At 32.1% G+C, this 15,497-nt stretch overlaps 1 protein-coding gene across 4 annotated transcripts; it reads left to right on the top strand.

Moving 5' to 3' along the window:
- Positions 1-348: 348 nt before the first annotated feature.
- LOC145066503 (LEAF RUST 10 DISEASE-RESISTANCE LOCUS RECEPTOR-LIKE PROTEIN KINASE-like 1.2) lies at positions 349-12,216 on the top strand. 4 transcript variants are annotated; one of them, XM_079013779.1, is made up of 4 exons: positions 2,380-3,307; positions 9,465-9,596; positions 9,815-10,117; positions 11,143-12,216. In XM_079013779.1, exons 1-4 carry the CDS (start codon positions 2,536-2,538, stop codon positions 12,063-12,065), a joined length of 2,130 nt encoding a protein of 709 aa, XP_078869905.1. In that variant the 5' UTR covers positions 2,380-2,535; the 3' UTR covers positions 12,066-12,216. The 4 variants fall into 4 exon arrangements, with proteins under 4 accessions (XP_078869908.1, XP_078869905.1, XP_078869906.1 ...); XM_079013782.1 differs by lacking the exons at positions 2,380-3,307; positions 9,465-9,596 and adding an exon at positions 349-1,202; XM_079013780.1 differs by lacking the exon at positions 9,465-9,596 and having other exon boundaries at positions 2,398-3,307.
- Positions 12,217-15,497: the final 3,281 nt, after the last annotated feature.

Raw genomic sequence — 15,497 nt, forward strand, 5'->3', positions numbered from 1 at the left:
TATATATATATATATATATATATATATATATATATAAAGTGTGATACCATTACTATCAGAAGGGAAAAGTAAAAAGAAAAATAATATGGGGGTGACATATTACCACACCCACTCATCTTCTCATTGACTAAATTCACAATTTAATATATTAATAATAATAAATTGACAATTTTAGAACAAATATAACCACGCAAACCACATGAACTAAAAACTCCAAAAAGTGTGTATCATCTAACCACGCAAACCACATGAACCAAAAACTCCAAAAAGTCTGTATCAATTTTTCAGTAGACTAATCAAATTTGTGGAAACTCTCTCTAAAAGTAAAAGCCTAGTCTTGTATGAAATTTACGAGAAACCTTCAAATCTAAAATTTTATCTTGTGTTATAAATACAATCGAGTGTTTTATAGTTGTTTAACATTCCAAAAACCATGTCGAACCTTCTACTCTCTCTTTCCCTATGTCTCCTCCTCTCCCTCTTCTTCTTCATCTCCATTGATGCTCAATCAAGTAACTCAATTTACCCCAACTGCCCTTCATACAACTGCGGGAACATCAATATCAGCTACCCTTTTTGGAGGATCGGCAGTGAAACCTCCACCCAGTTCTGCGGTTACCCTGGTTTTGGAATCAATTGCTCCAGCAACGGTGATCAACGGGATATTCCAATTATTAAATTGGAATACGATTCTTACTATATCCAAAATATAACCTACGGAAGTAGAAGTATCGTCCTCCAAGATTACGACGTTTTTACTGCCGTCGATTGCCCGAGGGTGAACCATAACATCTCCATCGAAAATTTGCATTTAAATTTCTCGGATCGGAACGTGAACCTACGTATACACTTTAATTGTAACAGAGTTCCTCATTTTGCTCATGAAATACCGTGTCTGAGTTCCCGGACTAATAAGTCGTGCGTTAATAGTGTGCATTCCGAGCCGGCGGATTTCAATTGGGATGAGTACTCATGCGATGACGATGTTATTGTAACGACGGTGTTGGATGTATTTCGTTCAATAAATGAGCTGGGGATAGAGTTCATCAGAGCATTGAGGGGAGGATTCGAGCTAAGATGGTGGGAAATAGATGATTGCGAAATGTGTGAAAATTCCGATGGCCGGTGCGGTTACAATAATGGCACAAAAGAGTTCATGTGTTTTTGCTCCAACGGTACGACCACGAAGGGTGACTGTAAAGGTACGTTCACTAATGCTACGCGATTCAAATTAAATCTCACATTTTTAGGCAAAAATTACTAACTTTCGGAAGCTTAGAAATAGTCAAGTATATTAGCTAACGTGGATGACTTAAACAAGTCGTGCTGTAGTCAACACGTCTTCAAAAGTCAAAAGTCAAAAAAATAAAAAATAAAAAATAAAAAAACAAAAACTTTTACTTGCTCAAAATGATATTCTTTATTCTTAAACATAAATTTTGTGCTCAATTTTTTTTTTGAAACGTCATCATCTAAGCTTATATAGTTATATGTAATTTAATTATAGTATTAATTGATGCTAACTATCAATTTTCATGGTATCGGTTCTATTACCAATTTACCATCCCGTAAACGGACCAAACAATATATAAGTCTCTAACTAACTACCATAACGAGAAAATTTGAATAATAAGAGTCAAAATCTCGTTTTCAATCGATTCATAATAAATATAATATTCATTTTTAATTGAATAGTCAATAATACAAAGAGTCAAAACTAGCAACAACATATTCTCAAAACTAGCAGCTACAAATTCTTCATTTGGATCCCTCCCTCCCACATGCGTGTTCGTTGAGACCCAATGATTCGATTAGCAATTCTACGTTTCAGTATACTTTATTTAGATGCTTTCTAGATTTAAAAAGTGTTTTTTTTAACAATTGATAAAGTGTATTTTTTGTACAAAGTAAAAACTATGTAGTTATATCCTTAGCCTAACATTTTTTACGCTAAAAACGGTGCTAAACCTGCTAAAACCGGTGATACTTATGTTTTTTTAAACATTTTGAAAACATTAACTGTATAATGTACATATAAGCTTTAATGATGTTTTTTGAACCTAACTGAAACTTTCTTATGTTCCAAAGAAAAGTCGTTTTCATTGAATGTCGTATGTTCAGATTTGAGGAAGATATTTCATGTCTTTTGAGATCCACCTACAATATAAGATAAAAAGCTAAAATAAATGATATTTACAGCCCATAAGTAGGATAAACTGTTAGATGTAAATCCATATATCTCATGTGAAAATAAATAGTTTTATTTGTGTCGAATAAATTATTCATTTTCTAGTGAATCTGAAAAAAAAAAATTATGAACTTAATCACTGAACAACTTGAGCCTCCTTAAGTAGACGAAACACACTTGTATAAGCTTTCATCAAAAGCATGTTACTTAATTTACAGATAAATTGATTTTTAATGTCAATTAGCACTATAAAAATATAAAGTTTAACGCAACAATACAAACTTCATGTGTTATAAATAGAATCCAGTGTTTGTAGTCGTTGTTTCAAGTTTAACATTCCAAAAACCATGTCTTGCCTTCTCCACTCGCTTTCCCTCTCTCTCCTCCTCCTCATCCTCTTCCCCTTCTTCTTCTTCATCTCCATAGCCGCTCAATCTAATGATACGCGTTACCCGAGTTGCCTTTCATACAGTTGCGCAAACATCACAATCAGTTACCCTTTTTGGAGGCTCGACAGTGAAACCCCTACCCAGTTCTGTGGTTATGAAGGTTTTGGGATCAATTGCTCCAACAATGTTCCAATTGTTTATTTCGGAAGCGATTCTTATTATATCCCTAACATAAACTACGAATCTAAGAGTATTGTCCTTGTGGACTACGACGTTTCTCCCGTCGTCCCCGACGTCGTCTGCCCGAGGGTACGCCATAGCATTGATTGGGGAGATATGCCTTTCAATTTCTGGGGGCAAAACGTTAACCTAAGTTTTCACTTTAATTGCACCGGAGTACCTGATTTTGCAAGAGAAATACCGTGTTTGAGTAACCCTACTAATAAGTCGTGCGTTAATAGTTTGAATTTCGAGCCGGAGAATTTCAATTGGACGGTGTACTCTTGCGATGACGCGGTGGTAACGACGGTGTTGGATGTATTCAGTTCAGAAATGGCGCTGGAGACGGAGTTCAGTAGAGCCTTAAGACAAGGATTTGAGGTAAAATGGGGGAGGACGGAGGGCTGCGAAAAGTGTGAGGAGTCCGGTGGGCGCTGCGGTCATAATAACAGTACGACGGAGCTCATGTGTTTTTGTTCCGGTGGTGCGATCACTATGGGTCATTGTAAAGGTACCTTCGTTGAAACTCCTGGCTTCATGTTAAATTACACATCTACCCCTATTAAAAATGCAAGAGCACATAGAAATAGTCAATGACCACATTATCAGCCGTGGTAAAATTTCAATGGATGATATGCACAAATATCATTTGTTTATATTATATCTAGCTAGTTGATAACACTAGTAGTTCTACCGACTATATACAAAGATAAAATTTTGTATATTTTAATGCTGAAATTAAATATAGTATTTATATCTTCCAAATTACAATATTTATTATATAATCAAGGAAAAAATAGAACATCATTATATAAATAAATTTAACTTTAATCAGAAATTAATACTCATTCTAATTCTAATTCTAATTCTAATTCTAATATGTTATAATTACATAAGTAGTTTCTCATTTCAATTTTCAAACAATTTATCGTAAACTTTAAATCCAATTTCAAATTGAATAGTCAACTATCTGAAAAGTCAAAACTAGCAGCTAAACGTTCTTTCATTCCTAGTATCTGTCTCCATGGAAATTTCAAGCTATCACACTTCTATTGACCATCGATACCTTCAATTCATCTGTGCTCAATCTCCATCTTCATTTCAAACTCTACATCTTGACGATGATGTTTCCTTTACTCATCATCTTCATTCTATTCCCAATTCTTTCCTTCGCAACCATCCAACAATTTAACGAGTGTTCAACCACGTTCTATACTTGTGGTCAGGCAATCACGTATATGAGCTATCCCTTTTGGGGAAACGGTCGTCCATCTTACTGTGGACTCGAGGGATTCGAACTTACTTGCAGAGAAGACAACATCACCACTCTCAAAATCAACAACACAACGTTCCGTGTTGGTCGAATCGATCAAAACAATACTAAACTCACCCTCGCCTTTGATGATCTCTGGGAAGGTGATCAACCTAATGCTTGTTTGTTGAGACCGAATGAATCGATTGACCTTACCACGTTTCGCTACACTTTTTTTAGTTACGTTCCCGATGGATCTCTTTTTCTAGGGATATACTTTTCGTGTCTGGAAGATGTGGTTAGGTCGATTCCGAATAGGAACAGGTTTAATTGTTCCGGTGATGAAGATGGGAGAGTTAGTTTCATTGGGAATCGATCGATTGCTGTAGGGGATGCATGTGAGCGTGTGATTGGAGTGCCGGTTTTGAGGACGGCGTTTGAGGATTTTAACCGGAGTGAAACGATGCCGTTGCAGGAGTTGTTGTGGATGGGATTTCAGATGGAGTACAGGGTGGACGGCGGCGGAATTTGCTCCCGGTGTCAGACCTCCGGTGGGTCGTGTTGGTCCAATTCAAATTCCTCGGTCTCCAAACCTTCTTGCATTTGTCCCGATGGCGTTTCCCGCTTGGTATGCGACTCAGGTTTGTCGCTCGCTCAAATTTCTTTGATTATTTCTATAGAATTTTAGGAGTTCTTGAAAAAGATGATAAAAATTAGTAGTGTTTAAAATAAATTAGTATAAGAAAAACTAAGAAAATATCTAGTTTTGAATCGAGATGTCACACAATCAAAAGATAATTCTGGTTTCAAGTGTCATTTGTATACTCTTCACTTTTAAAAAAAATAATAATAAATAAATAACATAAGCACCTACAAATTAACTACAATCGCAATAAGAATTTACTAACAGTATATCACCTGACTCATGTAAAGAGTTAATAGCTTATAGCTCACTAGTTACTTTCATAATGAATGTGTGTATATATAAGAACAACTTAAAATTAATAATGTTTTATGGAGAACAAAAATAAATATTATTGCAACAAGAACAAAATACTACAAAATTTCTCAGCTCCATTCTCTACCAAAAATTCTCATAGAGTATGATATTGTTTATTTTCATTCTGCATTAAAGAGATATTGAGAGCTAAGGCCATTTTGAGGGGTCACAACTAGTTAATAAAATGAGTCATGTCAAACGTGAGATTCGAACCTAGTGACATGCCTTTTGCGTCCAACGCCTTAACAATCTAGGAAATTTCCTACTTGTATTGAATCTTTACGACACTAAAATATAATATGTGTGTGTATATATATATATACTAGTTTATAATTCGTGGGAACCATAGTTATAAAATTAATCAAACTTTTATAGTAAAAACTCAAAATTATTAATAAGTTATTTTAAATAAATTATTAATTTAAGAGATATTTTTTATTAGTTATGTGAAATTATAATCATTGATTCAAATAAATATATAAAATTAATTTTTGATATATATTAGATATTTTTTATTTGTGAATTAATGAAAACAATAATTTAAAATTTAAAATTTAAAATAGAATCACATTAATGAGGAAGTCTAATAAATTTAAAATGGAAAACTAATAGATTGATAAGTGGCAACATATTAATTAAAATGTCTAATATGGTGATACATGACAAAAGAGCTACTCTTTTATATATATATATATATATATATATATATATATATATATATATATATATATATATATAACTCGGTTCGGTTCTGTTTTTATCGATTTATAAATATACTAAAACTAAAACCGAACTCGTTATTCAGGACTCTAATAAACTCGAACCCATATCATTGGTTTCTATTTTGGTTTGGGTTTCGTCTGTTTTTTGGTTTCCGAGTTTGGTTTTGCTCATCCTATTTAGAATAGCTTTTCAACTAGCTTATTAAGCTTTTTTTTTTTTTTTTTTTTTTAACAATTATCCATATATACCTTTTATTAATTATAATTTGTCATATTCATCGCAGCAGCGTTTCATCAATATACCACACTAGAGGACTAACATAATAAGACCAATAACTTGAAATATTGCATTAAGTGTTATGTTTAAATCCTCCCTAATAAATGAAGGTTTTTTGCCACATGTCCTCTTCTCTTTCATTTAGACACATGACATTTTCTAGAATTTTTAAATTTTCTATTTTCCATTTGTCATTTTATTGTATTTTTCATTTTATTAAATTAAAGTTCCACATTTAATATATAAGGTAATATATATGTAAAGTATTTATTGAAAAGGGTTTATATATATAATGTATTCAACACATTAAAGCCTCATTAAGTTTAATAATTTAAAAAAATTCTCATTTTTTTTATAAATTCAAAATTTTCAAATTGTTAAAATTTTATATTTAATTTTTTTTAAATAAACTCATGTAATACATGGGTCTCACACCTAGTAATATATATATGTATATTTTTTAGACCAAAGACTAATTTGGTAATGTTGATTTGACGTGACTAATAAAGATTTTAAATTGTTAAATATTCAACTAAACTTGTTATATACGATGAAATTACATGTTTAAAAATTGAATATACGAACGACATTTCCGTTGACTCATTCAAATTTTATAATGATACTATATTATATTTTGAAAGTAATTGCAAGGAAAAGTAAAGATGTGAACTATTATTTGATAAGTGAAAGATTGAATGGGTCAGCCTAAGCGTGGTTTGTGCCTCATAGTCTTTAGGTCAACTTCGAAAAATTTGTCTCGATTTTCTTGATTTTGTAATTATATGTTTATCTTTTTGTTTCATTTTCTTCTTCCTACTAGGTGTGAGATCCATATATCATATGAGTTTATTTTAAAAAAATTAAATATGAAATTTTAACAATTTAAAAAAGTTTGAATTTATAAGAAAAATGAATTTTTTTTTGAATTATTAAAATTAATGAGGCTTTAATATATTGAATACATTACATATATAAACCCTTTCTAATAAATACTTTATATATATATATATATATATATATATATATATATATATATATTACCTTACATATTAAATGTGGAATTTTAATTTAATAAAATGAAAAATACAATAAAATTACAAGTGGAAAATAAAAAATTTAAAAATTCTAGAAAATTCCATGTATCCAAATAAAAAAAAGAAAGACATGTGACAAAAAAACCTTATTATAGTAGAAGATAATTTCATACCAGTTTCAAAACACTACTATTAAAGTAAGTGTACATATTTTAAGAATAAACCTAAATAAATATACTTTAGTGTTAATTTGCACTTTATGCGGTGTACTTTTTATTTCTTGTCATATTAAGCTACATGTTTTCTTGTCTGTTTTAATAATAAAATAAAATTATATTGTTATTTTGTGTAAGATGATGAATACATTATATATGGTCTAAAATGAATGAATACTAAATCAAATATTTCAAACTGAAAAAAAAAAGTTACTTTAAGCAATTAACTCTATTTTTTATGTACAAGGACGTATTTTAATTTGAGTACTCTTTAATATCTTTTTTAAAACCACAAAGTTTTATATTGTATTGGACCAGGTGCCAAGGAAGACTTATAAAATACTTAAATAAATTTATTATTGTTAGTGGCTCCTAAATATATTTTTTAACATAAGCACCAAGAAAGACTTATAAAACACTTAAATAATTTTATTATTGTCAGTGGCTCCTAAATATATTTAACGTAAGCACTAGGGAAGACTTCTAAAACACCTAAATAATTTTGTCTATGGATTAAATATCAGTTTGTAAAATGACTATATAGTTACCAAAGATACTACCTTTGAATTTTGTATTTGAAACCCCAAATACCTTTTAATTGGAATGAATAGATGTTAAATAAAGAAATGAACGTGTCTCCAGTTAAGTGGTCATGAATGATGACTTTTTGAGCAATATTCCAATACAAAAATCAAAAGGTAATTTAAATATAATTAAGACTTAATTATTTTGAAAGAAATTATGGATATAATTGTCAGCATTTTTGTCCTTAAATAGAAATTACCATGTTGTTAGGGTTATTGAAAAAATATAAACGAGACATTGATATAGTAGTCTTTTTTGATGGACCTCATCATAGATAGCTCAAAATTTAAAGACAAGAATGTAACAAATTCTATTCTAATGAAGAAAGATGATTTTTTTACAAATATGTAGAAAATAGTAAAATTAATATTTAAACAAAGTTATTTGAGAAAGGGAAATAAGTTAGAAGCGCGTGAGATCGCTTTCGTCTACGCGTCATAATTTTTTTTCCCGTAATGTGAAGGCGTGGACATATAAGTCTCTCCCCTAAATCAACCCTACAACCACAAGCAGGGTTAAATACAAGCTTTCGGTTCAAACAAGGATTTATGGACCCATTCCTCTACCCTTCAAGTCAACATTTACCAACCCCAAACTTACACATGTCACCAAAATAGTACACCTATTTACTTAAAAAAATTATAAATTTTTTTTTTTAAGACTTGTAAAATCCTAGTAAATCTATATTTTTGTGTGAACATTCATGGATATGTTGGTTTTTAAAAATAACTTAAGATACGAATATAAGAGCTAAGTTATTAATATTTAGATTCTAAAATAAGAAATAATCAAATAAGAATCTTATAAATATATACATTATTTCCTAGTTGTTTATTAATTAATTACACTATCTCTTGACTTTTTTTCAAACTTTTCATCATGATTAGAACCAAAACAAAAGCATCATATTCTATTATTCTATTATTCTATATCCAACCAAAGACTTTACTCACAAGGATCCAAACCAAAACGAAGACCTTAAATCTTTACACTTCCCTCCCAAATTCACACTTTCTCTTTACTTCTCCTTCGTTTCCAGTTGCGCCCAAAAATGGATCTTCATTTCTTCATCTTCTTCAACAAACTTTTCTTCTTTCTCACAATTTTTACTTACTTTAATCTTCAATCTCTATCCCTTTCCTCCAATTCGACCTCTTGTTTGCCACAAAACTGTGGAAACGGACCAAATATAACCTTCCCCTTTTTTATACCTCAACTGCAAGAACCCGATTGTGGGTCCCATGGATTCAATATCACCTGCAAAAACAAAAACCCAGTCCTCACAATCTCCAACGATGATTACATCATAAGAGACATATTTTATTCCAACAGTTCATTCCTTCTTGTAAGCTCGAAGGCTTTTATCAACACCAATAAGTGCCCAATTCCGCTAAGAAACTTTAGCACCAATGAAACCCCCTTTAGCTATAGCTCTCTCACAATCGATCTACACTTTTATTACAATTGTAGCATTCCGTATTCAGAGAAGACATATACGATTGATTGTGATACTAATAGTAGTCGATTTTCGTCTTTTGCTGTCTTCCACCCTGAAATTTTGATGAGAAACAACTATTCGATAGATTTGTGTCAGAGTTTGGTTCATGTACCTGTGCATACCGATGGCATGAATGAGTTGTTGTATGAAAATTACACCGATGTTTTAAGAAAAGGTTTTATATTGGAGTGGCAGTGTAGCAATTGTGTGAGAAACGGTAAATCATCTTTCTCATTACCAAAAGAATTAGCTAGCAACTTACAAATCCGTTGCTAAATATTGCTATGATGTTTGATTCTCTAGAAATTTTTTTTGTAAATTTGTTGTGATTCTCTAGAAATGTTTGATACATAGTTATAAATGAAGCATGTTAAATAAAAGATTGATATATCTTTTTTTTTTTTTTTTTTTTTTTTTTTTTTTTGATGCTTTTAGGTTCAGGGAGAAATTGGGTGGTCAAGGCTATCGCGGGTGTTGTTGGAAGTTTGTTTGGGATTTTTGTAATGGGTGGGATTTGGTATATTTTGCGAAGACGCAACAACAAGAAGAAACGTTATTATGGTTCGTCTTATATGTCACGAAACATTTCTTCGTATCCATCATCAATAACGGATCCTGAGAAGAATGACACCTACCATGGTGTCCAAATTTTTAAGTATAGAGAGCTTGAAAAAGCCACAAATTATTTTGATTCCAAGAAGGAACTTGGAGATGGTGGTTTCGGCACGGTTTACCACGGTATGCATATTAATTACAGTTAAATGCAAAAAATAGTAACCTACATTCATTGATTAGTTGATTATAGCATCCTATTTTATGTTCTTATTATGGCTTTGCACTTTATAAAAACTCTACCTTGCGTGTTGCTTTAATTGAGTAGATTTTTTGAAGTGTGGCCTTAATAAGACAATAAATGGAAGTATGTTGTTATTTATTGCATTTAGCCCTATACTTTATACCAAGTTTTCCAAGTTGAAGTCCTAGATAGGGAAATCTTAAATTACAATTTATGCGTTACATAACAGTTTAAAAGCAAGAAATAACAAAGTACTTTCATTAATTCGTTTATGGTTACATTGTACTTTAAAATTTCTATTACACCATTGTATCATTAAAAATGTAGTCAATTTTAATAATTTCATCCAAAATTTCTATAATTGGTTAGATTTTCAAAGTATGTTATCATAAGGAAATTGACAGTAGTTAGCTATAAGTGGATAGCTTCTAAAAAGCCAAGCCAAACACCCCCTAAAGCTCTATTTAGGAAACTAATCGAGACTACAGTTTTATAATCGAAAGATTTGAATGTAAGATACTGTAATAAACAAGTGAATGAAACTATATTATCATTTCTCACATTTAGCTTCATAGTCTAGGGCTAAGTGAAAAAAAAAGTAGCAACTTTCATTCATTTATTAACTATAATGTTCTGCTTGCATTTCTTTTGAATATTATCACTATATCTTTAAAATATATCAAATTATAAGAATATTGTCCAAATATAAAACATAATTTTAAAATTTTCAAAGTAGAATAACCGAATAAGAAAAATCAAAAGTGGACTGTTGTAATACTGTAGAGTTTTCAATAAAGATCATTTTAGCAAGAAAATGTTTATAATCCAATGCTAAATGTTCGAAATAAAATGCTACAATAGATAAATAAAGGAATCCTTACATTTAGTTCAATTGTTTATTCCAAATATTCCTTAAATCGAAATCTTCGTTCAGAAATCTTAAAAGTTATCTTTACATTGATTATAGGGAAACTCAAAGATGGACGTGAAGTAGCAGTGAAACGTTTATACGAAAACAATTACAAAAGGGTCGAGCAATTCATGAACGAAGTAGGAATCCTCGCTCATCTCCGTCACCGCAACCTCGTCTCCCTCTACGGTTGCACCACCCATCACAGCCGTGAGCTCCTCCTTGTCTACGACTACATCCCCAACGGCACGGTGGCTGACCACCTCCACGGCGAAAAATCCAAACCCGGTTCACTCCCATGGATCACCAGAATAAAAATCGCCACCGAAACCGCTAGCGCCCTGGTCTACCTCCACGCCTCCGACGTCGTCCACCGAGACGTTAAAACAAACAATATTTTGTTAGATAACAGTTTTAGCGTAAAAGTCGCTGATTTTGGTTTATCCCGCCTTTTTCCGACCGACGTTACCCACGTCTCCACCGCGCCACAAGGAACTCCGGGATACGTCGACCCTGAGTATCACGAGTGCTACCAGTTGACCAGTAAAAGCGACGTTTATAGCTTCGGCGTCGTTTTGATTGAACTTATTTCGTCTAAACCGGCGGTGGATATTACGAGGCACAGACATGAGATTAACCTATCGAATATGGCTTTGAATAAGATCCGAAATGATGCACTCGGTGAGCTTGTGGATCCGAGTCTAGGGTTTGAGACGGATTACGAGGTCAGGAAGATGATTAATGCGGTGGCGGAATTGGCTTTCCGGTGTTTGCAAAACGAGAGGGATTGCCGGCCGTCGATGGAGGAGGTGTTGGAGGGTTTGAATAGTATTCAGAATGGGGGCTACGTGAAGGAGAAGGAGGAGGATCTTGTTTTGGATGATGATGGTTTGTCGTTGAAGGAATATTCGCAAACGATGTCGCCGGATTCCGTCGCGATTGCTTGGAGCACCTCCACGATCTCCACTTCCGGTGGGTAATTTGGGCCTTGGGGTTATGTCTCTGTTGGGTTTTAGAAGTTGGATTATGGAATATTTATAGAATATTACGTCTGATAATGGGCTTACACATGTTTTTACTACACTTTGGTGTCTTTTTTTTATAGAAGATCATGTATATACCTTTTTGCCATTACTCATTCATTTATTATTTGGGATTTACAGACAAAAAGATTTTCTCATTTTGACAGGGCCTATTTGAAAGATCATATTAGTGTTAAAAACTTCTAGTTTTTCTATCCAAGTCCAACCCTAATCTCTTTTTATATCAAATTCTCTACCTTAAAAACTTCTAGCTTTTGACAACATTTATTTTGATATATCAGAAACTGATTTTATTTATTTATTTATTTTTTGTAGTAATGTGTTTTCCTTTTAATGTATTGTATGTCGTAATTTAGGAGGCATCAGTGTTAGCCGTATATATTTATTGTATACTATATATTTTTGTATCATACCCCTTAACTTATTTGTATTATATAATGGGAAAATGACATATATGCCCTATTAAGTTTCTAGGGTTTATCCATTTAGTCATTTAACTTATTTTGTGGCTTTATGAGGGAACGAGGGCAACCTGTTTATTTAGTCCCTTAGACTTGTTTTAACCGGTTTCATTGCCACATATACATTATTTGCCACATCATTCAAGTCAATATTCAAACCTGAACCTTAATTTTGCTGGTTAACTACTTTGAAATTCAACATATGCTTCAATTCAACTTGCCACTGTACAAGCTCCTCCGACATCGGCAAATACACCATCTGCACACTTACCGGCTCCACTAAATACAATTTGATCATGATACATATTAGCTTTTAGAATGCCATCTTCTTTAAGCTTAAGGTTTCTCTTGTTTTATGATCTTTAGATAACAACATTTGATAAATTCAAAAGGTGTAGACCTAGATGAGATATTGAAGAAATCATGCTTAAAACGAAAATCAAATCTTTAAGTGGTGTTGAAGATTGTAAAATTCAAAAGGGGTAAAAGTGCTTGACTTACCTAAAGCTAATGTCTGTTGTGAAATATGAAGAAAAAAAAACCAGAGTGAACTGAACGCAAATCAGAGGATTGATTTTGCAACATCATTCCATGTTATCAAATCATTTATCAGGAATCTGATTTGATCGAAAGTGTACCGGTAACCCTCGTCGTTTCCTCTTGAAATAACAATACAATCAAGAAGGAGATGGTGTTGATAATGAGTTTTAATGTTACAGGTATCTATTTGAGAAATAAGGAGGGGAAGAAGACGACGATGGGTGTGGGGTATAGTCACGTGGCATTAATAAATGATGTGGCAAAATTGTGACCGGTTTACCCCTTCAATACTTCAAAAAGGACGTAATCGACCCGACAAAAACGAGTTTGTTCCCTCATAAAGTCAAAAAATAAGTTAAGTGACTAAATGAGTAAACCCTAGAAACTTAATAGGGCAATTGTGTCATTTTCCCTTATATAATTGGTGGAAGACAATTTTTCAAAGTTATGGAAAAACCATTTGTTAACATGGTATTAGGCCAATAGTCAATCTTAGTTGTTTCTCTCCTAATCTTGATTCCTTTTTATTTTATTTTATTTTTTCTATCCACTTCTCCCGGTCGATGTTTCTCATCATTGGGTGTTTTAAAGTACATAAAACCACTAGAGCTATAACTTCACTAGCATTTTTTTGTCGACTTCTCCTAATCTCATTGTAAGTATCTAATGTAACTATGGAATCCTCAATTCAATCGTATGTTCCCAAATTGCCATTGGGCCTAAACAATCACTAGAGCTAGAACTTCACTAGCATTTCTTAATGTTTATCTTCTAATATCATCTCTAGAATGTCAAATCATATTTCATGAATGTCTTTCACTTCTTAGATGTGAATCTTTATGTAGTAATCCATAGATTTTTCAAAATGCCCTTATGGTTTAATATTCTATAAATTCATCTAAGGATCATTCAAGTCTTTATGTTTTTGAACTGAAATCATATTATTATCAACTCATATTTATGAGCATCATATACTCATAAAATACTCACAAACAAAAGATTCCATAGTTTTCATTACATTTCACTCAATTTCATTCCAATTCTAGCATATATATGATTCTACATCATAAATGAATTTGAACATTCTAATTGGATTTGTTGCCATCATATAGATAAAAAAATCCATTCCCATTTCATCATCAATTGTAGTATCTCCATTTTGAGTTTTCTAAAGTTCTTGGAGCTTTTTACCCAAATCATTTAATTCACCAATGAGATGATTGGATTGAGACTAGAACCATGGAAAGTGTAACAACAGATAAAAATTGGTTAGAGTTTGACGGTTAAACCACCGCGAACCGCTTTGTGTTAGGGACCAATTGTATGTAAAATTTATGTTATAATGTATATTAAAAATATTATATTCATAATTACCTTCAAAACGTCTCAAACTGTTCAAATCATTTATCGTTGAGAATATAATCGGAAATTACCAAAAAAATAATTAAATTTATTTGTGAAGTTAAAAATAAAATTTTACATTAAGTATATTGGAGATTTATGGATAAAAAAATTTGAATAGATTACGTTCTTCTGATTCCGTGGATATAAAAAACGTCAAAAACGGAGATCGTATGAGGAAGTTACCCATCTTTTAAGTTGTAAGAATCAATATTTATCTGATTTTCTTAAAATGAACCGTGTACTGCTTCGTATGGAATAGCTGCGAACCTTATAAATCACTTTTGAGTATGTTTTTAAACTCAGACTATGACCTATTATTTTATTTTATTTTTATGACATTTTTAATCTCGATCAAAATCAGATTTGTAAAATCTATCGAATCCGAAGCAATTAATCGCGAAAATTTAAACACTGATGCATGGAGCTCGATATATCGAAATTGAATTTCTTTTGCATTTCTAGAATCACAACAAGAGGGACAATAAGCAGACACTTTCAGAAAAATTTAATGAGTCAGTATGATGGTATGAGAACCGAGAAACGAGGGTTACACCACAACAAAATAAACAAATAAATAAATAACAATTGATTATTGGTAAAAATATATTTGAAAAGTCAATTATACAAAAATTATTTTGCTTCAAATTGAAGCTATCCCCTTCTCTATTCTTAAAAACCCACTTCATACTCTCTTCCCTCTCTCTCTCTCTCTCTCTTATCTTCTCTGAGTGGCTACCAAACTACTAGAGTGGCTAGAGATGCACAAAACCTGAATCTGATCCGATCCGGATCCGGATCCGAATCTGATCCGGTATCGCTTACGTCATCAAAAATCCGATCAGGTCAAAATCCGATCCAGATCCGGTTGCAACCAAAATCCGAATCCGATTTGAAACCGGTTTAAACCGACTTTAGTAGGTTATAATCGGATTTTGGGGCGGATTTGGATCCGGTTTTTAGCGAA

Source organism: Lactuca serriola, chromosome 8 (genome assembly GCF_051521515.1).
Source record: "Lactuca serriola cultivar US96UC23 chromosome 8, Lser_US96UC23_V15, whole genome shotgun sequence".
In the NCBI taxonomy this organism is placed as follows: Eukaryota; Viridiplantae; Streptophyta; class Magnoliopsida; order Asterales; family Asteraceae; genus Lactuca; species Lactuca serriola.

Bases quoted from the DNA above. Each gene is read 5' to 3' on its own strand.
- LOC145066503 (XM_079013779.1), top strand. From the start codon at position 2,536: ATGTCTTGCCTTCTCCACTCGCTTTCCCTCTCTCTCCTCCTCCTCATC. The intron at 3,308-9,464 runs GTACCTTCGTTG...ACTATTCGATAG, and splicing joins CACTATGGGTCATTGTAAAG to ATTTGTGTCAGAGTTTGGTT. The intron at 10,118-11,142 runs GTATGCATATTA...CATTGATTATAG, and splicing joins TTTCGGCACGGTTTACCACG to GGAAACTCAAAGATGGACGT.